The 26,181-nt window shown below is 39.0% G+C and overlaps 1 protein-coding gene across 1 annotated transcript in view; it reads left to right on the top strand.

The window, feature by feature from the left end:
* SMARCAD1 (SWI/SNF-related, matrix-associated actin-dependent regulator of chromatin, subfamily a, containing DEAD/H box 1) overlaps window positions 1-26,181 on the top strand; it is a 45,306-nt gene that overhangs the window by 7,425 nt on the left and 11,700 nt on the right. The window contains exons 2-10 of the mRNA XM_009583423.1: window positions 2,697-2,871; window positions 6,118-6,295; window positions 8,352-8,415; window positions 12,765-12,853; window positions 14,868-14,957; window positions 15,623-15,707; window positions 17,191-17,582; window positions 24,427-24,629; window positions 25,911-26,001. Of these exons, the coding sequence (XP_009581718.1) occupies window positions 2,697-2,871; window positions 6,118-6,295; window positions 8,352-8,415; window positions 12,765-12,853; window positions 14,868-14,957; window positions 15,623-15,707; window positions 17,191-17,582; window positions 24,427-24,629; window positions 25,911-26,001 (1,367 nt within the window). The remainder of the gene's footprint in view (window positions 1-2,696; window positions 2,872-6,117; window positions 6,296-8,351; window positions 8,416-12,764; window positions 12,854-14,867; window positions 14,958-15,622; window positions 15,708-17,190; window positions 17,583-24,426; window positions 24,630-25,910; window positions 26,002-26,181) is intronic.

The following is a 26,181-nucleotide window of genomic DNA, read 5'->3' as shown; positions in this document are numbered from 1 at the left end:
AGTCGCCCATTTGTGTGTGGGGCAGCCCGAGACGAGGGCGCCTGGTGCCAGCCACCGGGTAGAGGCTGGAGAGATGCACGGCGTGTGTGTCTGTGAGCCTGTGCAAGGGGGTCTGTGCCAACACCCGGAGTGGGGTGCGGGCCCTGGGGACTCCTGTGCTCTGGTGCCAGCAAGCGAGGAGACTGAGGCTTCATCCTGGGTGGACTGGGTGTCTAAGGCCAGCGACTGGAGGGGTTCCCCGCTGTGTCCGTTGTGTTTGCTGCCAGGCGGACCTTTGTCCTGATCAGCCCGGAGGGGAGCAGGAGGCGGCCGTTGTTTGTGTGCCCCTGGTTCTGGAGCAGAGAAGTGAGGGCGGGCTGGATAGCAGCAGCAGATAGGAGGTAAAACTTGCCAGTCACTTGGGAAGCAGATTCTTTGACATGAAAGACAGACAAACCCCTTCTTATTAAACCTGGTCAGTAAGAAATTCGGAAATGTCAGATTATAGAGGTTTTAAGACGGAAATCAAAACATGGGTTTCTCTGCTAAACAGGATGCTGAAACAAGACGGTTCTTACTTGTAACTAACTCTGACAGACTGTGGTGTTCTTTCATGAATTAAAAGCTGAGATGACGATAATTATGTGCTCTTCCTTTTTCACGCTCCTGTGTTTCCAAACTGATGGACTAATGTCTGGTTAGAATTGTGTTTTGTATTTTCAATAGGATTTTTCCTATGCGTAGCTAAGGTTATCTGAAGACTTAAGGCTTCAACGATTGCTTTTTTGAACTGTCACTGAACCCTTGTTTACATTTCCTCATGGATATTAAAGCAGTTTGAGTTACACTGACTTGCATCCCTTTAACCAGTGTTAAGCTCCTTTTTCAAGTTCTGTTCTTTTCCTTTTCAGTAGTGCACTATGTAACTTTGGTACCTTTTTTTTTTTTTTTTTAGTTTATTGGGTACCTTTCCCTTTCAAAGCCAGTATCACCTCGTAGTCTCCTGTGTCAACAAATTGCTTGTACTTTTAGGATTTATCTTTGTTTCCATCAAATGCTGCCGCAGTGAGTTATTTTAAATTTATTTTCTGCAAGATTACTTTCACACAGAAAATGTTCTCTGCAGCTGTCACGTTCTCTGCTCCATGTGTTGTTCTTCCTCTCTTCAGTCATATGCCTCCAGGGTCCATAATTTGTCTGGTCTTAAACAAAGTTACTCGGCTTACCAACTATGCTTTCTTTCCGGCACTGGCTATAAAAATGGTAAAGTGGTAGAAAGGAATGAAGTCTTGAATGCGTGGGACTGCTGCACTAGGTCAGGCTACGTATGGTTCTTGGCTCATAGCTTTCGCAAAATGCCTTGAGTGCTTTTCTTCAACTACTGACGTGAAATAGCACACTTAAGAGGTGGCAATTGCGTCCAAGTATTTAGTTCTGTTTAATGCAGGTTTAAAGACAGAAGAGCTAGAAGCTGCACGTTCAAGTCTACGTGTATCAACTAAAAATTGGTTTTTTTCCTTAGGGTTTTCTAAAAATGGTAGCAGAACAGTTCTAGCCTCCGTAGGCAATGGATTGAACCATGTGTTCTACCTTGCCCGGGCTTACATGGGAGCATCAGAGTTTTAGTTAGAACCACCTTGAAATATACAATATATGCTGTTAGATCGTACTGTGCTGAAAGAGGGCGACAGGGCAAAGTCTAATATAGCGTAGGCTTTTTGATTTTGTTTTACAGTGTTCTAATCCTCTCTCCGCTTCAGGTTCAAGACCTATTTTGTATGTCAGGTTTTGTGTAGATTTCCCTGTGTGGTCATGTTTTCCCCATCTAGATATATGCATGGAGTTGTTTTCAGGTGTAGCTGACATTGGGGGACTTAGTCATGCATTATTCATGACTAATTCAGGAATTATATGAATAGACTGGCTGCTTATGCTTTTGGTTGTCTTACAAGCATGTTCAGAACTGAGAAGTTAATACAAGCTAATGCACGCATAGTGGGTCAATTTTGCAAGTGTCACTGAAGGTAGTACATGATTCGTGAGATGTCTGCACAGTGACATATCCTGATTATGTATAGATTATCTGTATCCTGATGCTTCATATATAACACGAAGCATCCTTCTGTATGCTAAGCTTCCTTGTTAAGAATCATCTGGAGCATAATGTGGAAAAGACTGGCTAAATAGATTGTATCTCTGTAGGAGTTGCAACTTACCTGTCAAGTTCCTCGGTGTAGCTTCCTAATTTTCTGCAGTATAACACTGATGTTCTCTTTCTGAAAAGCTATCAAGACAAGCAGATCATAAATCAGCCATCAGATAGGCCAGTATGTTTCTATCCATGTCCTGATCAGCCTGGAAGTAGTTCAGAGGATTTTGCTGATTATTCCATTTTTCCAAAAATAAAAATGTATTTATAAGGAGTTATTAACCTAAAATACACGATCTCTGAAACTTTGTGGTGTAAAAATTATTTGTTTGATGTAAGAGGGCTGAGGATCTTTTGCCATCTTAAATTTTTTTTTTGCCATCTTAAATTCCACTTTAAGGAATACAGCTTACAGGAATTTTGCATGCATAAGGATGGGAGTTCTGTTTAAATGGTTGTTGTGTACAAAGAAGAAATCATAGCTATCTGATGCTCCAAGTACAGATAAATATTTGAAGTCATAAGTCATTGTCTCCTATCTTTTCTCCTATTGATATGGCTTGCACAGGGTACTCCGCCATCCCAGAAACTCCCGAAGCCAAGAGGACGAGGAAACGATCTTATTTCAAGCATCGAAGAGGGGTACAGTTCCTAGATGTGTCTTCAGACAGCGAAGATGAAGAACCAAGAAACTTCAGTGCTGCGAAAGAAAACAGGGCTCCAAGGAGAGATGCGGTTGTAATGTATGCTTTAAGCCAGTTTTCTGCAATGTTTTTGCAACCTAATGTGATGTTCTAAATTGAAATACTGAATTGAAAACCAGAGGCTAGGTTGTGGTTTACTGGTTTTGTGATTTACCTGTCCCTAACTAAACTTCACTGGATTTCCAGGGAAGAAGAATCCAGTTCTTAAGCCATTTTCTCAGAAAAGACACTGACAAGGGAGGAGTTCTGTGATGTTGAATGATACGTGTGATGTTCATTATACGTTTGTGCATTTGCCCTTCTGAAATTGTTTTAATGACACTTGAAAGCTTAACCACAAAATGTTTGCTTTATTAGTTTTAAACTATATTAGAGTTGATTTTAGCTTGTTTATTTTTTTATGAAACCATAGTGGATAGGAAAGCAAGTAGTGCTTCAGTGTGTAGTATAAGAGTTCCTGAGCTAAAGTTAAATATTAGTTGCATGATGAGTTTGCTGTGCTTAGTGAAAACTTTTTCTTTTAGTGATTTGGAAATCTGTATTTTTGAATAAGCTGCGAGAGAAGAGAATAGTGTGCGAGAGTCACTTGGATGGGTGCTAAAAAGGCAGCATTGAGAGTGCAGGAGAGACAAGATGTAGAGAGACATCTCGCACAACCAGTTGGAGTGGTTTAAAGAAACCCCTGCTATTTATTACGTGCTAGTTATATGACTGTGTGACTGAAATGTGGTAATTGTCTGTGCCCCTTAAATGTTCTTGTGCTAAGCAAAACAAGATGGTGAAGCTGGCTTTTTTGATAGTCTGGCTGAACTAATCTGCAGAAAACTTTTATGGGAATAGCAACCTTAACAGGCATAGTCACTTGTCAGATTTTCAGTCCTTATGCAGAGCATGGAGTTACCGGAGCTTGTCAGCAGAAATGAAATAATGCTTTTCCCTGCTGCTATTATCTGAAATTCTTGAAACTCTTCCCCGAAGTTTCAACTTAAGGCAGATACTTGGTAAGAAAAAAAAAAAAATTAGTAGTTAGCAGAGTGAACTCCTGATTCTGTCTATGGTTTAAGTTGTAGATTGTGCAAGGATACAGAGACGGTAAGCTGGCTGCATGCACCGAATTGGCTTGTGTGCAGTGCTGTGTAAACATAGTTACGCTGCTTCTGGGATCAACCTGATTTGGAAGCAGTACAGGCGGTTTTGTACCATGTGGAGCTGACGCTAATAAGCTATGCAGGATCCAACTTGCAGAGCCACAGCTTGCTATTTCTATACTGTATTCCAATTACTGGGAGTGAGAGACGGACAGCAAAGTGGCTCCCGGTGGGATTGGTGAACATAAGCTACATCCTCTTGTACTCTTCATTATTCTTGTGTAGCCACTCGTCTCTTACGCACCAGTCACGCTTTGGCACGGTGTGTTGGCTCAGGTGCTAATCGATGTGTACTGAACCCACTAAGCTGTCTCACAAGTGGCGTTCTGCTTGAGCTAATAAATGAATTGAGAGCGTGGCAGGAGTTAGCTTGGATCTGGCCAAGCTTATGAGCTCTGGCTTGCGCTGAATTTAGCCCAGCTTTGCACAGAATCAGTCAATCAAATGTCTTTGCACTGTGCATTTTAGTGCATGTGTTACATAGTGCTTGGGGGTTTTGTGAATTTTTTTTCTTTTTGCAGGGTATCCCAGCCCCCCTTATCCTGAATAAGGGATAGAGCAGAAAGCAGAAAGTTCAGAGGAGAAAGCACGACTTTCCTAAAAGGAAGTGTGCCGCAAGCTTCGCTACCAGAGTCACTGTCTGGACTCTGTTGGAAAAAAGCAGAACTCTGACACAAGGTTTTGTGGGTTGGATTCATACTCGTTTAGCGGTTAAATGAGTGTTTCTTCACGCTTGATAAGAATGTGATTGTACAAAGAGGACAAGATTTATGATGTGTGCAACTCTGGCTTTGTTGACAAGTATCTAGATGTTAATCCCCGATAGGAAGGGGTAGGGTAATTGCACTGTGTTACTATTTCCATTTAGATTGATTTTTCTTTTTTAAATGCAGTTTATAAAGAAACTTTTTTCCTTATCAAGGCAAAAAGATCTGAAATATGCTAGTAGAATTTCAATATGCCATTTCACTACGGCTTTTTTTAAAGTGGATGCTGGATTCACCTTCTGAAGCTTACAAGTAGATGGCCTGGTGGATTGAAGAGGAATTTGGGTTATTTTTTGTTTTGAGGATTTTTTTTTTACTCTAAGAGGCACAATCAGAGAGTCCTCATGGTTGTGTGTGCCTTTTGAACAGGATAGGGAGAAAAGGATTATTTGATGAATGGTTGTCTCAAAATAGTGTGTATCTTCTACATAAGTCACATGTTACTACTTTTTTCAGAATTGTATTGCAATCTGCCTATTGCAACTGCTAAAGAAACATATAGTGAGGAAAAACAGGTTTATTTTTAGTCTTTTACCTATATCTGGGTAAAGAGACCTGCAGGCAAGCCTTTCTGATGGTGAAGTCCTTATGAAATGTCAAACTCCACACAGTTCAATTAATTTTCATTCAGGAAAGGAGACTTTCATGTGTCTATGGAGGGCAGTAGGATGGGAGACCTGTGCTTAAGTTCAGTGTTGTCTGTGCAACTGAATATCTTGAAAAATATATAGGGACTGCTTTTCCTACAGGTTAGCTCTAATAATAAATCTTCCAGTAAGTTCAGGAGTTTGCTTTTTTCAGAAAGGTTCTTCCCATGTTCACATGTTTTAAGATGCTTCGTAAGGATCTTTGAATTTTCTTTCTCAGTGAGCTGAGAATTAGGACAGAGTTGATACTGCACCTGGAAAGTTTTTACAAAGAACTTATCCACATCTGTTTATCTGTTGGGCAAATAAATATTAGCAAGACTGTTTGAGACAAACTTGAGACAGTCTGATGTAATACAGGTAGCTGAAATGATGAAATGTGTTAAAATGGTTGTTGCTAAATTGGCAAGTAACGTTTTATAGCACAATATGAGGGTAAGTCATGCTATTTCCCTTGTCTGTTCCTCCTTTCTTCTTTCCTTTGCTAAGTTGAAATGTGTTTACTCCAAACAGAAAGAAGACTGTACTTAGTCGTATATGTTTTATTTTGTCCTGAATAGCAGTTATCACTTTGGGTACAAGTTGATTCAGTGTTACTGAATGCATCTAAACACATTTTGTGCGATCCTGTTGGTTTTGGTTTACAGTAGTGTTCTGAAAGAGTAAAATATTCATAAGCAAAAATAAATTTTAATTCTTTTTCTCCTCCCCCATACATCATAGCTCTGAACAGTCTGATGATGATGAACAGCCTGAAGATGAACGACCCCAGTTGACGTATGTAAATGGTGGGGATCAGCTGCCAGCTGTGAAGAAAAATGTAGAGGAAGACATCAGAGACGCAAAGCTGCAAACACTGAAGGAACTTTTTCCCCAAAGAAGTGACCAAGAATTACTACAAGTAATAATGCTCTGTTCTTTGATTTATTTTGATGACTATTTTGTCATCATTCCTAAATTTGTCAGTATTCCTAAAGCCTCTGCCTTTATTAGAGGGAACAGCCTTAATTCGTATTAGCAAAAGGGTATATCAAAGTACTGTATTTTAAAGGAACTGCAGCCATGTAACATTTCCATATACACATGCATACATACACAGACACTTGCATATGTATAAAAATGAATATATATACACACACACACTTTTTAAATATATATATATATATAAACCCTTTAGATCAACTCAGCAACAGTGAATTCCAGTGTATAGAAAATTTTTCTATTATTTCTTTCTGTTGTGATGTTTAATCTTAGTTATAGCTGTCTTAGTTGATAACTATTGATAACTGCCTTTGTTGGGAGTGCAGGTAACTGATTAAATGCAGAATGAGTGAAATCATTGCCATCTTCTCCAGTAGATGAAACGTTGCACCCTTGCATTTATGACATTTAATACTCAAAGCCTTTAGTACTTCCAGTGAGGCAAAAAGAGAGTAGATTTGAACTTACTATAATTTATTCTCATTATGCTGACATGTCAACCTGAGATACTCTTGGCCATTGTCCAATGTACAGTACAAATCTACAGTATCATTATGGTAACTTAGTGCAGTAAAGTATCTTAAGTACAGTAAAATACATTTTTAGCAAGGTTACTTTTCAGTGCTGATATGTAACTAGGTTTTCACTAGCTTTAGTTTTCAAAGCTAAATGTGTTTAAATTAATCTGTTAAGTTTGGTTGTTGAAATGTCATTAAAGAAAAATAGAAATTTTACTGGTGCTCCTTGCTGGGTGTTTTTTTTCCCAGTGGATCAAGTCTTATGTTTAGGCTTTCTACTTTAGGAAGAAAGAAGGGGTTGCAAATAACAGTTTTAGAATTTTTCTCCTGGACATTGTAATAAAATTTACATTGTAGATGTTCAGAATGTATGAAGTTTCCATTTTTGGCCATGTATAATGTATTTAAACCAAAGAGTGATAACAGTTCATCATAGCTTAGAAACTAGCTAGAAGTGACACGTGGTGTGTCTGACTGCTGTTTTGTGACTTCAGCGGTGTTTTTAACTACTCAGTGGTATGTCGTGCTGATGGTATTTGTTCTCAGGAGAGTGTAAGATAACTTCTGTATCAGCAGAACTTTGTAGTACATAGAGGCTGTTTAAATTTTTGTCTGCAGTTACATATCCACAACATTTTTGAAGGAAGGTGGAGGAATATTAGGCAAATCTATTGTTCCTTCATGAAGGATCTGTAACAGTCTGTCCTGACAAACCCTATGCAACTGATGAAGGCTATTAAGGAAAAATCATGAGCCTTTTGAAAAGGAAATTGTATGTTTATAGCAAAATTGTAAGATGCTGTTTACAAATGTGGGCAGATACTTGGGAATCAGGATTCCTTCTAACTTCATTTTTTGTGTTTTTTCATATTTTTGACCTTTAGGCCATTTGCTTCTCTGGAGTTCTCACTTGCAAAAAGCATTCTAAAAGTTTCAACAACCAATTAATTTGTAAAAACGATCTATTTTGAGATTACACATGGATGGAGAAAGAATCTAGGACTGCAAGGAAGGATAGATATTTGAAACATGTTATAAGTTTCATGCATGTACTTTCAGGAAATTGACCAATGTGACATAACAGTATACAAACATTTTATGAGTTAAGAAATCAGTTTTTTGGATCATTTGGCATTGTGATAGTAACACTGAATAGTTTTTGGAAAAAAGCTTTTAAGTAAACCTGCACGGTATGTTTGTGAAGTAGGAAAAAAAGCAATAATAAATGAGATTGTATTAAAAATGTTTTCCAGTAGGTTTTTTAAAGTGTTTCCAAATACAGCTTATGTGATAAGTCTAGCTAATTTGGTACCTGTAAATTTTGTTCTTGGATTTTATAATACATGTATTTTGGGAGTGTTTTTTAAAGTGTATTTTAAGCACGCTGATCTATCATTGTTCTCGTCTGTTCAACTGGTTTAAATCTCACCACTTAGCAGTTGACTTTTTTTTTTGCAGTTGATAGAATCAGCATGCACAATGGATGAAGCAATAGCTGCTGGTTTGAAGTTCAATGACGAAGGTATGTTTAACAAAAACAAAACAAAACAAAAAAACCCCAAACAAAACAAAACCAAAAAAACCAACCAAACAAAAAACCCCCAACAAACAACTTTAGAAGCTATAGCTAATACAGTGAAGTAAACTTGGTTGGGAGGTATTTAAAAAGTGGTAAAGCATACGCTAAAAGTTATACTATTGTTTGTTTGTTGTAATAACACAAAACTGAAATTACAGGCATTGCAAGGGGAAAGATGAAAAGAGGGTGCAGACCAAAATCCAAAAGTAGAACAAAAAGGGGGAATTTGTTCTGTGAAGCTCAGGATTGCTTTACATGTGGGTCCTTAAGCAATTTCTGTTCTTGCTAGTTCCTTCTTTGCCCAGAAGTTGAGGCAAATAGTAATGGGTTAGCAATAGTAATTCTAAATGTTGTAGGTGAGAAATCTGGTGGTATGTAGCCACTCATAACTAGATACTATTTGTGTCAAGGCCCATCACAATTTTCTCTTCAGGTTGACTTCAAGACTTGCTTGTAATTCTGAATAAGAACTATTAGTCTTAAACGTTAGACAAATCCCCATGGTTCTCTAGCAAAACATTCCCCAAACCATGACTTTGAGCCCTCAGAGCTTATTTAGGGTTTTTTGTTCTGCACCTGAATTTTTACGGTGTCACGCTGTTACAAAAACAAACAAACAAAAAAACCAAACCAAAAAACCCAACACATGATGTGGGAAAGCGGTAAGCATGTAAAAGGGTCATAATTCTTGGGCTTTGGGTTTGTTTCTTGACATCACCTAAGTCCAGGGTTAAATCTCTTGTCTTATATTAATGTTTTTGACTGATTTACTGGGATTGGTGGGGGAAGAGTGGAAGGTTGGTATGAAATTAACGTCATTATAAAAAGCTGATCCGTTTCAGCAGACTCCATCTGTTTGCAGTTCAGTTGTCCATGGTTTTCCTTGAGGGATCTTCATGGTTTGGATATGATGGAAAAAGCTATTTATGATCACTTTTATTTTAGTTGTTCTAAGTGGTTCATGTGTCTTTTCATGCAGTATCCTATGGATTTGGAAGCAATATACCTAAGAAGCTCATGTGCTGAGAGAGGACAGTTTTACTCCCTTTCTAAAGTAGAAGGTTTTTTGCTAATTCGGTTCCCCCTGTTGTACTTACCGTATTTTCATCTTCTGATTTTTTTATACATAACTTCAAAGATTTTTAACAATTATCAGAAAGCTTTAAAACATTGGGCTAATTTTAATGAAGGGTTGACTTTGTGTTTTGTTTGGTTTTTTTCTTTTACCCAACTAGACCAGCATTTTGAGGTTATCACTGTGTGCGTGATCAGATTTTATAGATTCTTGGATGCTGGCAATAGAAAACTAAAGCTGGCATATTTCTGAGGGACACACTATTTCTCAGCGCTGCTGCTCCTGGAAAATCCCTTCCTGGAAGACTATGATTACTTTTCAAGGGTTTTGATTAATATTAAACCAATTTAAGCTAATATATATCCTTAAACTTTGTTGCGGTTCAGTGTTTGAACTAAAACACTTTGATTTCTGGTATGTAGGTCCTGCCTTTTGGCCATTTTTGTGTTGATCTAAGAATGCTGTTCCACATCCTTTCAGTACAAGCCCACAGAAAAATCTTCTTGGCAGCAAAATTCTCACTAATCACAGCTGTTGTATAAAATATTTAGTTAGGAGTAAGCATGCCTGAAAATGATAGTATAAATCACCTCATTTTGGACACATTTTTTAAAAATGCAGACATTACTGAACATCTGCTTATTTATGTTAATTTGTGATATGATTTACTTGTTGTGAAGTGTTGACTGTGTGAGAGGTCAGGGACAAGATACAGTTTTGTGAAGCATGGCTTTGCTAAAAAAGTGTGGCCAAGTCGTCCTCAAATTTTTCTGTTCTTTCAAAATGACAAAAACTTGTATTTATAGCTTGAATTCAGTAGTTATATATAGCTAAAACAAGAAGCATTGCAGATGACTTAGAGGTATGAAGATTAGATGTGACACACTGAAAATATGAATGAAGGATGTGAAGTTATAGTAATACCTGCTGCTTGTGATTTGTTTCTGGTGTTGTTTTGTGTACATCTTGAAAACCATGAAATCAGTGAGGGTGCTTCTGAGCTGAAGCCTCATGTAAAACTGTCTGATGTTCGCTGCTTTTTGAACAGGCAGAAATGACTGTTTCTTTTGTAATGGCAGGGGAAGTCACAGTAATAAGGTTTTTTAGTGGTAGCAGCAAATAACAGTGGAAGTAATTACAGATGCCTCTCTAAATTTTGAAACCCTGGAGCTGCTTTTCTCCTTGCTCGTCAATCATAAAATTTATAGAGAGAACAAGGATTCCTCTGGAAGGCCTGGTGTGCCCTGCCTCCACTCCAAGGGTGGTTCCTGTCTAGCAGTAGTAGAGTTTCTTCATCCCCTCAGCTATATGCTCCCTTAGCACAGGCAGGAGTAATTAAGTGTACCTTGCAAAGTGAAAGTCTTCAGAAAGTTGGGGTTTTTTTTGTCGTTTGCAGATGTGGTGGGTTTCAGAAGACCACGGTTTTATTTCTAAATAATTATGTGCTGATAGATTCCTGAGACCATGGTTATCCAGATCCTTTGCTACAGTTTAATTGCCTCTGAAATTGCTCAAAGTCGGGCTTTCTTCAAAGACTATTGAGTGCTCAGCCCATGACTTCAAAGCAGGGAGATCTTCGAAATACTCTTATATGGAGCCCATGTATTTTTTAGAGCAAAGAGGTTTGCAGGGTCACTGTTCGTATTCAGAATTATCCATCCTGAATGCAGTTTTAATTGAGCTTAAGCAGTAATAATGTGAGGCTATGACTTCTAGTGCTTTACCCAACAGCAGCCTGACAGCCCTTAGCTTTGATATCAAGACAAACGCGCATTTCTGACTTGAGCTAGTAGCATGGCTTTTCCTGGCAATATTGTTTAAACAAGGTTCTTGGGCAGAAAGGTCAAGGTCTGAGTGGTGAAAGAGAGCTACCTCCCCTCCATTGGCACATTCTCTGGATGCTTTGAGCGTGCCTCTTGTATTTCTAAATATAGGTATAAATATATACATAGACTTTGAAAAAATCTTATCACTGTTTTCTGGTATCTCTTGCCAGATCCTTCATTTAAGGAAAAATTGCTGATGCTTTACTTTTCTGCCTTTGGGATGTTTTAATGATTTTTTTTTTTTTTTTTTTTTTTAAAATACGTCACATATCTGTTTGATGTTAGAGAGCATGAATGAGTCCAGTAGAAAATTTATTTGAAAGTATTTCCACACAAAATGTCTTTTTGTGCAAAGATGTGGCTACTTAATTTTCCACAACTAAAACAATTTTGATCATCCAGGCAGTCTTTTGAATTGGAAAGCAAGCTTGCTTTTTGCATGTGTGTGTGCGTGCTTGTTCACTGGTCTCCTTTGGCAGTCTGGGAGGGGAGGTTGGCCAGAGATGCTGGTATCAGACATCAGAGCTCTGCAGGCAGTTAGCCTTCCAAAAAAGATTTAACTTGCAGTACTATTTCAGATCATGGACTAGGAATTTTTACAATAATTTAGTCTGGTAACCGTTGCTGCTTCAAGCGAAGCTAATGTGCAGAAATAGTGGTAATGTGTTCTTGCCTTCATGAGCTGTTCACGGCAGCAGTCAGAAAAAGCACCTGACTGGGCAGGTCTTAATGCTAATTTGATAATCTCTTGATAATCACTAGGGCCCAAAGATACTCAGAAAGTTCTGGCTCATATGAACTGTTCATAAGTCATATGGTTATCACTGATACTTAGTTATCACGGACTTAATATGCATAGTTTCCTTTCAGACATTTGGATTTAATGTTGAAAACTGTTTGGTGGTAACCTCTCTGGTGTGCACCTGAGCCAGAAATCAGTCATCAGCACTTCCAGATTGGCAGTGATGTAGATACTCCAACTCACGATTGGGGTTCAGCCTTGATTAAATACCAACTTTCCAAAAGCAGTCAGCTTGAATAAAAACAGACAGACATATACCTTTATGCAACTTGTGTGTAAAACACTTGGCAATTATTAAAAAAAAAAAAAAAGCTATTTCAGATGTTATATATGAGAGGTAATTGCTTGATTAATTGCCAAACTACTAAAGAAAACTTAGAGGTAAATAAACACGTACTTTCAAGCAGCTGCTTTGCTTGGCGTTTCAATGTGTCTGTGGACTGTAATAGGAAACTATTATGGAGACTGGTAAACATCTTGTGCAGTTAATAAGTAGCTGCTATAGTATTGGTTTGAATGATCCTATTGTTTTGGGCTAAACTTAATGAAAGTAATTAATTCTTCTTTTCTGCCTCAATTCTTTTTAAAGCTGCCTCTCGTAAAAGGAAACTAAAATGTTCTCCCACAAATTGCAAAAACAGAAATGAGCAAGTCACAAAAAAGCCAAAAGCTAATTACGTAAGTACTGCTTTTTCTCTCTGTGCATTGTAAAATAAGTGGAGTTACCTGACTTGGTCAATGACAGTGGTATTATGAACTTGGTGTGTTTTATCAGAAAATCCAATCAAATTAAAATCTTGCCACCTGAATGAGGTTTTTCTACTTTCTTCTCCATGGCAATTCTGATTGGAATTACCTGCTTTGTTCTTTAGTGTTTGTGGATTTGTATCCCAACAGCCTGTTCACTGCTTTCGTGGAAGTAGTTGATAGCAGGTAGCAATATGTGAGGCGCTGAGTGCCATTCAGTTCTTGTGAACGTCAGTGGGAGTTACAGGCTACAGATCACCTTGCCTCGTCAGGTCATTCCTTGTGTTTCCTCAAACAGATGAAGTTCAACATCTGTTGCTACTGTTGTTCTGTGTTATAGGAGTAATGTTGTTACGTATGTATTTGAAACTATGACTTGGGGACATCTTTAAAAGGAATGAATTGGTTACATTTAAAGGAATAATTACTTTGACCTCTGCTAATAAATAGGAACTATGTAATAATCCTGGTGCATTCAGGTTGGTATTTGGCAGATCTTATGCACAGTTCTACAGTGCTGTCATGAGGCCAGCTCCCAGGCATCGCAGTAGACATCCTTGAAAACCGCTTATAGTAGAGAAAGGGAAATCTACAGTAAGTACTGGAGGAGAGTGACTATCTTTGTGTTGAAATTTAACCAAATATTGTCCTCGGTCAGAACAAAATGAAGAAAACGCGGAGTTTTCCATGAAAGCAAAAATAATATTACTCAGGTATTTCCCTACTTCCTGGAGGAGAACTGTGAATTTTGTGAGGCAAGATTTGCTGGGGTTTGGGTTTGTTCCTCCTCACCAAACCCCTGGGTTAGGTTACAAAGGAGACTTTACTGAATTATTACCCAGCCAGCCTAGCAAACAATGCTTCACTGGACCCAGTGCAGTTTGATTTCTGTGCTTAACAGTTCCAATACAGTTAAAGGGGAAGGGTTGGGAAAAATAAAGCTGAAACATGGGGTTTTAGAATTCGTAATAGAAAATCGTAGTGAGAAAACTTGCAGGGTTTTTTTTCTTGCTCTTGCTTTTCCTCTGGTTCCTAAGACTAGAGCATACTTTGCCAGCTGTTGTATGTACTGTAGCTGTACTCTTAATGATACCATAGGTTCATTGGGGAAAGGAACCGTGTCCTCTGTTACTTGGAGTGCTTCTGGGTCATCTGGTTTATGCTCTTTCAGCAAATAGCATCATTCAGCAAAGTAAATATTGATCAAACCCATTGGATCTCTGCTGTAGATAAGTAGATGTGTAACCACTTTGCATTCAAAGCTCTGTGAAGAAACTTGTGTAATTCTTTGTGGTGAATACATAACAGAGCAGCTTGTGGCATGTGGAAGTTTTGGCACTTGTTCATAAGAAACCTCCCTTTTTGCAGGCTGATAGTAGCTGTTAGTGAAGCTATTGTTGATGAAAACTTTTTCCAGCTTTTGATGTGACTCCATGGTGCTGTGACACAGTATTTGTGGATTTTTTTTACCTGTAAATCTTCATATAAACACACCATTTGACATGTTTATGGACTCTGGTGGGTTAAATACTGCATGCTTGGTAATCTAACCTAACTGACTGACTATTAACCCTGCCATCTTCTGCCTTAAATATCCAGAATCACTAGTTTTTATTTTAAAGAAATACAAATTAGATAGTTCTAAATTATTTGTATTTTGGTATGTAACTTTGCACTGTGTATGCTTATCAAGTAAAGAATGCCAGTCTCTCATGACTGAAGGCATTTTCTATGCTTGTGAAAGTTTTGGTCTTATTTTGATCATTGGCTATGTATGAGGAATCACTTCTGCAACTTGGATTTGTCTTAAGTACTTTTGTCATTTAGAGTGGCTCTTTAAGGATAAGCAATATTGATTAGGTTTGATTGTTTTTAATTGTTTTTTTTTTCTGTTTCTATGCTTGCAATTTACATTAAACCTAATAGATTTCTTTTTTTAACGCAGCTGGATGAGTCAGAACCCCAAAGACAATGGGAGAGGCAAGAGATGCTTGTGAAGAAGCTGCAAAATACATTCCCTGGATTGGATAAGGAGGTGAGTTCCTGTCTCCTGATGACACATCAGGTTTTGACTTCTTAAGAAAATTGCAGCTGTTGATAGTCCAATGAAACAGTCCTTACACCAGCAGCACTCTTGGAAAGAGCCCACGGTAGGAAGGTCTTCGCTGTTGCTGCTTTTGGAATGTAACTTACCCTGAACTGAGAGCAGTTGGATGTAATCAGGACTATATGGAGCTTCTCATCCTGCTTTTTTGGTCCCATGACAAGCCTGGCATAGTCAAATAGTCAAATTTGATGACTTATTATAAAAATGCATGGGGAAATTATCCCTCCGTCTCTCTCACACTCTTCTCCCCTGGACGACTAGATATACTGTATTAGTATTAGTTTGGTACCTGACAATACTCAGCAACTGGTCAGGGCATTTTAATACTGTTTTAAATTGTTGGAAGCAAAGCTTGTTTATGTGTGTTCTTGCCCTTTTGAAAAGTGGAGTGCAGCTCTACCTAAACTGAGTGTATAAGAATAAACTGAAGGGTTTTCTCCTTTTGATTTCCTTTATTTTGAATCATCTGATTTACAGGGGTTTTCTTTGCCTTGTGCAATTAAAATTAAGTGTTAGTGCCTTAACGTTATTATGCACAGAAATTTAGGTTTTCTTTATCTTGCCACAATACAAAATTTCTTATCTTTTGCTAGGAACTGAGAGATGTACTTCAGGAACATAACTGGGTGTTTCATGAAGCACTGGAGGCCCTGAGAGTATTTGCAGAAGATGATGAGGGTAAAGACAGATTTATAATCCATTTTATTCTAAGATAAAACAAACAGACTTGTGATACAGATCTTTTCTAATGTCCAGCAATGACAGTCCTCACAGCACTATGCCTAGAACTTGCACTGATACTTGAAATTAGTATTATGGAGAGGATAAAAGAAGGAAACTCAATTTTTCTGTATTTTTTAAGTTTCATGATTGTTTTATCTTTTGCTCTGTAAGTAGAGATAAATATCTTTGCCTTGCTAATACAGATTTACATAAGAAGTTGTAATTACCTATGGGTATATCATAAAATATATTTTGAAATGTGTTAAAGCCAACACCTGCTCCCCTCCTACTTGTTTAAAAATAAATTTTGGGTTTTAACTGGAGTAATTTGTTGATCAGTAACTGCAAATAACTGCATAGGTGACAAGTGACATACGATATTTTATCCTTTTAAGATATATTCTAGGAGAGAAAAATACTAGAAATAGGCCTTAAATTATGCAACCAATTTATAAAAACCAGTGCATTAAATGTGGTAGGGAGCAAGAACCGTGATTCCAGGTAAATCTGCGAGTTATAACTTAAATACTATCTAATGAGTTGATTACTTTTCAGAGTGTTACACAGCTGTCAGATATGTATGTGTTTTGCTGTACCAGCTATTTAGGTATTCTTGGGATAGGATAGTATTCTTAATTGGATTCTTTTCAAGCGGAGAGAGCTATCAGTGTACATGAGTTTGGGTCCTTACTACTGCTGCTGCTTCTAAGAAGATAGACATTGGGGTTGGAGTCAATCAGCAGCAAGCTGGGATTGGACAGAAGAGAAAGCGTTGCAAGTGCTTTCTTCCAAAGAAGGAAGGAGAAACCCATACAAATCACTTCTTAATATGCTCACATTCTGTTAAATAACCTCTATCTTACTTAAAGGCAGTGGGGTTATATTGGTCAGAAATACCTCATTCTTCCAGTTTCTTTAACAGTGCATGTTTTTGTTGTCCCACCTCTAATGTTGTACTGAGATGCATTAAAATGGAAAAAAAAATATTATTTTTGTGGTGAAAGTAGGATTGTTTTCTGAAATCAGCAGAATTAATATTGCTGTAGTTGGGTGGAGTGGGACCAGTATCTCATCCCAGCGATAATGAGAGTTCTTAACTAATCTGCTCTTACTTCGGAGCTTCTGCAGCTCACACATACGACATAGCGTTGATCATCTGTATTTTAAGATCGTTACTTAAAACCTTCTGCTATTTGCAGTATACAAATTAGCATTGCTCTTCTTACACTCACAGTTGGTACTATTTACATATTTTAAACAGACTTGCATGGTGTTTGCTCCTCTTTTCTCTTAGTAACACCTGCTGTTGAGTTGTTGTGTGTTAAATACTAGAATTGTGTTTTAGATCTATATAGGTTTTATTTTGGAAGAACAGTGGGTTTTAGTTTGCCCTTAACCAGTATGCGTTGACTTGTTGCCTTCTATGTTGCATGCATAGGCATGGAATTTCCTCCCAAAAGTGAAGCTTCTGACTGGACCGAAGCCTCCGCAAAGAGCAGAAGTGATGAGAGTAAAGAGGAGCCGAAGCAGAAGTCTTCTGGGAAAGAGCAGAACGGCTTTCAGAAAAAGGACAAAGGCAAAAGGAGCGTTTGGAGTACTAAAAGAGAAACAGAAGACTCGGAGGATGAGTCAGCTTCCAAAGACGGTGGTAGCTCCCTTGATGAGGACTACAGCAGCGGTGACGAAGTGATGGAGGATGGCTACAAAGTGAAAATCCTCAGCTTCCTGCAGGATGCTTCCCCGAGCGAACTGACTTTGATTCCACAGTGTTCTCAGAAAAAGGCTCAGAAGATAATAGCGCTCCGGCCCTTTAACAGCTGGGAGGCTCTGGTAGGTCTGCATTCTTCTTTTCCTATCCCCAGCCTGCCTAGAGTCAAGGTGGCTTCAGCCTAGGGAGGCTTAGATGGGTGGCCTTATCCTGATTAGGCTAAAATGCTATGTTCCTCCTAAGCCAATAGCATTTCAAATAGTGTCATATGACCTGATTTTGAATGAATTAAGGGGTGATTTTCCTGGAAAACTCAAGCTGATTGGCTGACATTACTGTCACTCACTCTGTAGCATAGAAAGTTGGTTGATTTCACTGCAGAAGAAGAAATTAGAGCTTTCACTTGGGAAGGAGGTGTTTGCTAGCCTGTTCTGAGCTCTTGTAGCTGAAAAACCATGCAGGAGGCAAGAATGTGGCAGGACCTTTACTGCAGACACTTGAATAGCAGCAGCAGCAGCAGCTTCCAGGGTAGCTCCATGATTGAAGGTGCCAGCATGGATATTTTCGGTTTCATACAAGAAACAGTTGTTGCCTTTTTTTTTTTTTTGTCCTTTTTCTTTAATCTACTGCAGCTTAGTCTCTAGCATGGTTTTGCTGGCTGAGCAATGCAGCCATTTTTTAGTGAAGCAAGCTGCTGTGTTTTTATTAATAAAAGGTAAAGCATCAGAAGGCTAAACCACAATCCACAACAGAAGGGAAAACGATCTCTCTTGGTAAGTAGATTATCTACTGTCACTGGGATGTTACTTTCAAGTGTTTCCCATGGTTGGTTTGTTGCCTTCACATTTCATGCAGTTTCAGTTAACTGCAAGACATCAGACCCGATTAGAGCAATGTCCTGGTAAGAAACTTGAAGTGCATTACGGCAGATTTTCTTGGTTTAATTTATTAGTACTTTGGATTTTAAAGCAGTAACTGTGCGTAGGCCCTCTTACAGAGTAATTGGTATGTTTTTTCATCAGTATGTGTTCTGAAACCTCCCCCACTGATGTATGCAAGATCCGCTTGTATTTTTTCAGAGCAGAATAGAACTACTTTAGTATCTGTAAAACAATAACATTTATTATTTGGTGTGTGAAATATTTTACCACAAAACAGTAAGAGATACTAAACAGATTTTTAAGGAAAACAAAATGATCTTTGTATGTTGTGTTGCAAGGGGGGGAGACAAGAGGAGGATACTTGGAAAAAAAAAAAATACAAGGTGCAGGTATGCTGCAAAAGAAATCCGTTTTGCCCCAAGCCTTTGGCTTCTCACAGAACATCTGTCATACGGCTATTCCTTTCTAAACTTGTTGGATTTTGCCTGAGCTTAATTCTTTGCAGAAATATTTGCTACAGGGCTGTTCTCCTTTTCTCTGTGTAAAATATTTTAACAGAAAAAAAGCTGCATGGGCCTGTTTGCGTTCAAAATTTATCTTTCATGAAGATTGCTGCTGTCAGCAACCACATGTTTATGTAGTATTGTGAATACTTGCCCAGAGTAGTAGTTTGCAGCAGATCTTAGCAGATGTTTCATATCAGTGTGGATTTAATTGTTTATGAAGATCCAGTAGCTCAGTGACCCAATGTTCTTCCTACTAATTAGTAAGAATGGTAGAATAATGGAGAGAGCTGATTCAGTTTCAGCATGAAAGAAATTGGCTTAGTTTTAAGGTCTCTTCTTACTGTAATGGTATCTTTTGTAACACAATGTAAAGCACTAGAAGTTGTTACCACTTGTTTGTTATTAGAATTGAGGAGGATCTTAAGGCTTTCAGCCTGAGATTAAGACTAAAGCCTACTTACTTGGAAATTTAACATCTTATTCCAGGAAAATCTAAATTAAAATGGCATTTCTATTCTAGACAAGCTTTTTAAGTTGGACTAAGATTTTTTTCAGATGGATTTAAACGAATTTCAAGCTTGTGAAGTTATTAAGTTATTAAGAACGCTTGAAAATCCGAGCCAAAACCAGGACATTATTCTTTGGAGCAGATATTTAAGACGGGTGTTTAACTTGATCTAGTAACACTTAAAATACACAGAAAAAAATTAACAAACATGGTTCTCAAAAAATAAATGGAGTGAGCTGAAAATGTCCTTGCTCACAAGGATTAATTCCTTTGGCAATGTAGAAATGCCCATACTCCAGTCTTCAGTGCTGGAGGTGACTAGCTGGGAGTGCCTCCTCTCAAACACTAACTTGCATAAAGAGCGCTCGGGTATGTCCTTGAGGCTTCTCCTCACTCGGAGAAGCGATGCCTCTCTCCAGAATACGTTGTGTGCATTGGGAGAGTAGTAGGATTACAAAATAGATCGGCACGTGTGCTCTGAGAGAGCACCTTTCTGAGTACTCCTTGTATTCACAACTTAAAATTGCACATTTCTTTCTGAGGGTAGGAGGTTTGGAAGGGTGGTCCCAGGGGCCTGTGCTGTAGAAGGAAGTCCAAGCGTGGAGCTGAGACAGAAAAGGAGGTGCGATGCCCAAATGGGAGCTGCTGGAGCAGAAGGTCACGAGGAGCAGCTCTCCCCTGCTGGGAACTGGGGATTATAACACAAGGGGGGCAGAGGGGGATGCAGGGGTAGGCAAACTAAAGGGTGGGCAGCAGAAAGCGGGGCTGTGAGGGCTAGGAGGAGGGGGAGGGAGGAGCACTGAGAACATGGCTGGCTGTGGAGGGTAAGGTGAAGACGAGGGTTCAGAGCAGACTGCAGGACAGGGTAAACAGGAAAGTTCACCTCCCTGTGTCTTTGTCTGATGTTACGTGTTAGGTAGCTTTTGTGCAAGGGCACCAGCGTTCAGTGATGTTTTCCTCTTGCAGAGCAGGCCTGCCCTGTACTGGCTTCATGCTCTGCACCTCTTCGGGATAGACAGGCGTTAATAAACTGACAACCGTTAGAGATACCTCCCCTCCTGGTGGGTCCTTTCCTGCATTGGCTTCCCACCTTCCTCCTGTTTGCTTCAGGGTCCCGGTGACACCCCACTGGCACACATTGCGGGCCAGCAGACAGCATGATTTCTTTCCTTGGGGGAAGCACTTCTGGGCACCCATCCCCCTTCCTCCTCACCCTCGCTCCTCTAAAAAACTTGTTGGCGCTTAGTTATATTTTAACAGCGCGCTCTTTTCCAGACTGTTGGAATTGGCCGGTGTTGGAAAAGGCAGCTCTCAGCGCCGTTTCTTCAGCAGACAGGCTGTAAACATGGTCACCTAACGGCGATACCTGCCTGTGTTCAGTGTGTGCCAAGAAACAAGGGCAGAGCCAAGACTGGCTCCAGGAGGAGCCCAGCTGAGCTTTTGGGGCCTGGGGAGGTGTTCTGTTCCTTGGCCTGTTGTGTGTGCCCAATACAATTTCACGCTGCCTCTGGTAAATGCAGGGGTACGAACTGGAGGGAGTTGAATGCTATTTAGTTTCTTATTTTTAAGGATTATAATTGTTAACTGCTTGAATTTCCTTTTAGCATAGAAACATACGTATCTGTATGAGATTTGCTGTATCATCTCATTTCTCTCATTTGTGGTATTCTATAACAAAATAAGCCCTCCCTTTTAGCATTTAAAGACTTTATGTTAATTAAACAATGTCTGTTGTTTTTAAAAATTACAAATTCTTAAGGAGTACATGCAAGTTAAACTGATGCAAAATAGAAATTCTGGCATAGCATATGTTTAGCTTATCACTTTTAGGGGAATAGGAGAACTGAGCAGTCAAAGATGGACTTGTCCATCATGTTCTGTATACTGCAATAGTATCTGAGGTGATATAAACCCAAGAGAAGGTAGCTTCGACTTTTTTATCATCTCTCATTTTGTTTGGCTGCACATGTACAAACTGCTACGAAAACCAAACTAGCAGGAAATCCAGAAGCACCTTGCATCAAAGCAAGCTGAAGGGGAGCAGCAAATGCATCAGGTTAGAAATGGGGGCTGCTTAAAGTGGAACTGGGGTTTGTTCATCGAGGTTAAGGTTGACTTTCACCAGTAAAGTGAAATCCTAAATCACCTTCAAGTGGTGTAAGGTAAGCCCAAGTAGAGCGTGCCGGCATGGCGGTTATGTACCGTGGGGCACTGCTGCAGCCCGGGACTCCAGTGGACCTTTCTTTAAAGCATGCTGTGGAAGCTCCTGGGTTCGGTTGTCTGTGATGATACCACATTTTTGGACATCATTTGAAAAAAATGCACTTGGGAGGATGTCAGAACCTCTAGTAAACCAAAGGCCACCCAAGGATCTGCTTCGTGTTCTGCACAACAGGGTAACATCGTGTGATTCACATGTAAACCAGTGGCTAAAGTTTTACTTGTTGTAACTTGGAGATGAATGTTAACTGCTGACACGAAACAAGACAATTTCTGTTAATAACAGATGGCTTCATTCTCCACGCCTTTATTTATAGATTACTGGATTTATATTCGTGCCAACCAAAACTTTGGGCATCAAAACAAATGTTGAAATTTTTTAATCGCCTATTAAAAATCATGTTCTTTACGTCTCTTTTTATTTCTAAATAGAGGTGTCTATTTAGAAAACTTCTTCGCAAGTGTTGACATGTGTGCCTTAGCCTGGTTTAACCTATGAGTGTTGGTAAACTTTCTGGGTTTTGTTTAAAATAGAACAAAACCACAAACAAACCAACAACCCCCAAAACTGTAACAGCAGGCTGTCAGTAGAGGGCACTGCTTTTTTTTTTTTTTTTTTTTTTTTTTGAATCAAAGCATAGCCTGCTCGAACGCTTCAGCCTAACAAAGCTTGCTTTTACTCTGCAATGCGGCAATATTGATCAGTTACTTAACACGTAATAGCTGGATCATACCACCCCTTCTTTTTTTAAGGAAGGAATTCTAGGAGGATACATGCCTGTGAAGTCTTGTGCTAAATTTTAACAGATCCCTGATTTAAAATTCAGAAAAATCTGTGTGGAAATTACTTCTGTTTTAACAAAAGAACGGCAAATCCAAAGGATCTTGTATTCTTCAATTCTTTAAATCCATTAATAAGAAAGGAAGATGTCTGTTCTTTACAGTGAAATAACTTTATGCATAAATACGCATGAAAATGCTATAATTACAAATATGACCCCAGTTACAGCAGAAATAAATTTATTAGAAGGTTCTACACTTTCTGCAGATGGCCCTACATGGAATCCAAGGGAAGCTGATGGGCCTGAAGGGCCTGTTTTGACACAACTTCTGGCTTCTTGGCTCTAAAACAAAGAATATCTGTATTGTAGTGAAGATACAAAGTTTAGGGGAAAGAAATATAAAGTAACTAGTGTGGGCTTGAGGAAGCAAGTGATGGAAGTAAGGCTTCTGTGTCAAAATTAATAATGCTTTATAGTTTAAAAGGAAAAAAAATTAGGAAAATTTAAGTTTTAATTAAAGACACGGTGTCACATGGTAGGTCTGTGGCTGGCACAAGGTTGTGAGAATGAGACTCGTGAGTAGCAATTCTCACAACAACAAAGAGATCAAGAGAAAGCATGTGTTCATGATTAGTGTAGGAAGGATTGTGGCATGGACCCATTATTTAAAAAAAAAAAAATTGATGCTAGATTAGGTGCATCCTCTAGCAAGCATGAGTGAAGCAACCTCTGCTCTTAGCAGTAGACTCAGAGTACAAAGCAGCAGAGGAAGTTGGCCTTGGTCAAGGTGGGAACACGTGTTTTGAGAAGATGAGAACCTGGTGGCAGAGCAGTTACTGCACTTAAAGATCTCTTCTCAGCCAAGACAGGAGGGAATACCCTATTGCAGGATAGGGAGCCACAGTGATACTGTACGTGGACTGTCCACATGGCTCAGCTGCAAGCTTTTGATTCAAACACTGGTGTGCTTCATCCTTGTAAACCAGGCGCACTCAGGAGCGGTGGACAGGCCTTGGGTTAGTTTGTGTTTACACTGAGATTCTGTATCTTGACTTGTCCTCTGCCAGCTTGTTTGCTATGACATTGAGAAAATGTATTTGTGTATTTTATCTTGTTTGTCCTTCTGTAAAATGAGGATAATACTGACTTGAAACGTGTACATGCAAAAAAATGGAGAAACCTTGTCAGGATGATGATACTACCCATGAAAATGTTATTGGCAGCTAATGACCTGGTAGATTTGTGTAAGTTTGTGTTTCATAGATTTCACGGGAGGTCGGGTTCATTGCAAGAAAAAAGAGTTTAGGTGAATCTTTGCTTGGTGAAGAAATTCTCCTCTAAGACTGAAACGTGAAGAACTGAAAAGAATGAACCAATTCTTGCTGATCTTTTGGGTCTGTCAGTACTTGGTGACCACAAAAAAACTGACATAGTTTTGGGAAACTTCTTATCCCTTAAATCTTTATTTTTTTTCCAGTCTGCCTAAGTCCGGTTTGAATGTGCCGTTTGTGGTACAGTTAGAACTGGACCGAGTAATGCCGAGCTCTGGACAGATTCATAACAAAATCTTAATAGCCACCTTCATAGGGTGCTTTGCATTGATACCTACGTTACGCTTACGTCTTATATCTTTAGTATCTAATAAGGATTGCTTAGAAGGAGATGTAATGATAACCAATACATTGTTTTCTTCCTTTTGCGGTTTTGTTCTGTTAGTGGGCCTGGCTTTCAAGGCTTGCTTTGCGCTGTACGTTGCTCCCCTTGAGGTTTTTAAGAGTTTAAAGCTCCTATATTTTACATTAGGAACTCTTCAGAGAAATTGTCTCTTTTATTTTAAGGTATGTTTTACAGTGCGAGGAGCTGTAATGATGACCTTCAGTGTGGGTTCACACAGTTTTGCAGTGGGCCAAGTGTGTAAGGAATATTTGAAGCTTTGAGAGGAGATCGGGATGCTGTTGCTGTCTGCTACTTGAATTACTTGCTGCCTGCAACAGCTGTGGATTTGCACCATAGCACCTTTGCTGCTATTACCAGTGTTCATAGTATTTTTTTTTTTAACTATTTTGCAGTTTACGAAAATGACTAAGACTACTGGTTTGTCAGAAGACATAGTGTGGAACTGCAAGATACTGCTGAAGGAGAGGGACGTGGTTCTAAAGCTCATGAATAAATGTGAAGACATTTCAAATAAACTGACAAAACAAGTAACCAGGATTACTGAAGACGGAGGATGTGGATGGAACATAGAGCAACCCTCCATTCTGAATCAGAGGTATCTTTCCCTTTTTTATACTTACAAGGGTGTCAGATAATAAGGTATACTTGAAGACTGGGATTTTCAAAACTGTAGTCTCTGAAAGTGAAGTTGCAAATGTTTGACACTTAGCAGCTCTCAGTGAGCTAGATAGTGATGTGCAACACTTGAGGGAATCCACAACAAATGTGTTTAAGTGTATGAGGAAAGCTGCTGAGGAGGATAAGAACACAAAACCAAAAAGATGTAACAGTGCTCAATACCTTGTTTTACTTGCTCCAGTTTTTGCTGAATGTAGAAGCCAACCTTGAGTGATGGGATCATGCGTTGTCAACTTATTTCAAACAAAAGGCCAAACAAAACTGCTTCTGCAATGGGGGACCTTACATTTCAAAGATGCCAGATTGAAATGAATCTGAGCAAGCTTGCAAAGTTTATCAGCTGGACTGAAGACCTCGGTCAGGAAGTTCAGATCTACAAAATGATCTGGAACTCTGTACCCAGTGGGAGGGGCAGCGGGCATGTGCTAGGGGGAAGGATTTACTTCAGAGAGGTAAATTGGTACGGATCTCCAAATGGATATTGGGAATAAAGAGAGAGCTTAAGAGAGGAGAGGAATGGAAATGGGTATGGTGGGGGGCATTATCCTAAGGGTTAGGAAGCATAGGGGTGGAGTGGGAATGGCTGGAGTAGCAACCTGGATTAGACTTAGAGGCTGTTAGTGGTAAATAGCAAAAGGATTTTCAGCTGTGTGAAAATAAAACCTGAGAGGAAGAGGGAACTCTTTGGAGGGAGCTTATCAGTGATGTTTCTTCTTTGGCAAAAAATGCTGAACTAGGTGACTTGCTGTTGAGTGTGTTTTGTGGGTTCTGTGTGTTTGGTTTTTTGTCTGGTGCCGACACCACCAGTAATTGTACAACAGGGCAAACTTAGTGATGCAGCTGCTAAATGCCACTTAATTTTTTGTGTATTTTAAAAATTAGCAGTTGTGTAACTGCTTTTAACTGGTTGTGGATCACTGATTTTAGAAGAAAAGTATTTATTGTAACATTCATTTTGATCATTTAAGATTATGAAAATTCAGATAAACTACTTAGAAAGTTCAGAAATCCTCTTTGGTATTCAGGTGACTGATTAAGTAAAGTTTGATGTGTTTTTTCACTGCACGAGGAGATCTGGAGTGCATTAAAATACAGGCAATGTTAAACTTACCATTCTGTGATTAATATAAGTGTAAAATTGTGTTTCATGAAGAAACAAATAAAAGATGGCAGCATGTTAAGCTTGATTTCTTAACAGTTTGGAACTCAAGCCATATCAGAAGATTGGTTTGAACTGGTTAGCACTGCTGCATAAACACGGATTGAATGGCATATTGGCTGATGAAATGGTAAGTGTGAAACTGATTATTTAAGAATCGTTAAAAGTTTTGCAAAAATGATTTTGTTAAATTCTTTCATTTCATAGAATCCCCAACCAAATTATAAGTAATTTGTTTTAGTAATTAGTTGAACAGTTTCTCCAAATGTTTAGAAGCTGCTGAGCTCTTTACTTTCAATTTGAAAGTCAA

Source organism: Fulmarus glacialis, unplaced genomic scaffold, assembly GCF_000690835.1.
Source record: "Fulmarus glacialis isolate BGI_N327 unplaced genomic scaffold, ASM69083v1 scaffold33388, whole genome shotgun sequence".
NCBI lineage: Eukaryota > Metazoa > Chordata > Aves > Procellariiformes > Procellariidae > Fulmarus > Fulmarus glacialis.
This window is presented reverse-complemented; position numbering and strand designations above follow the sequence as displayed.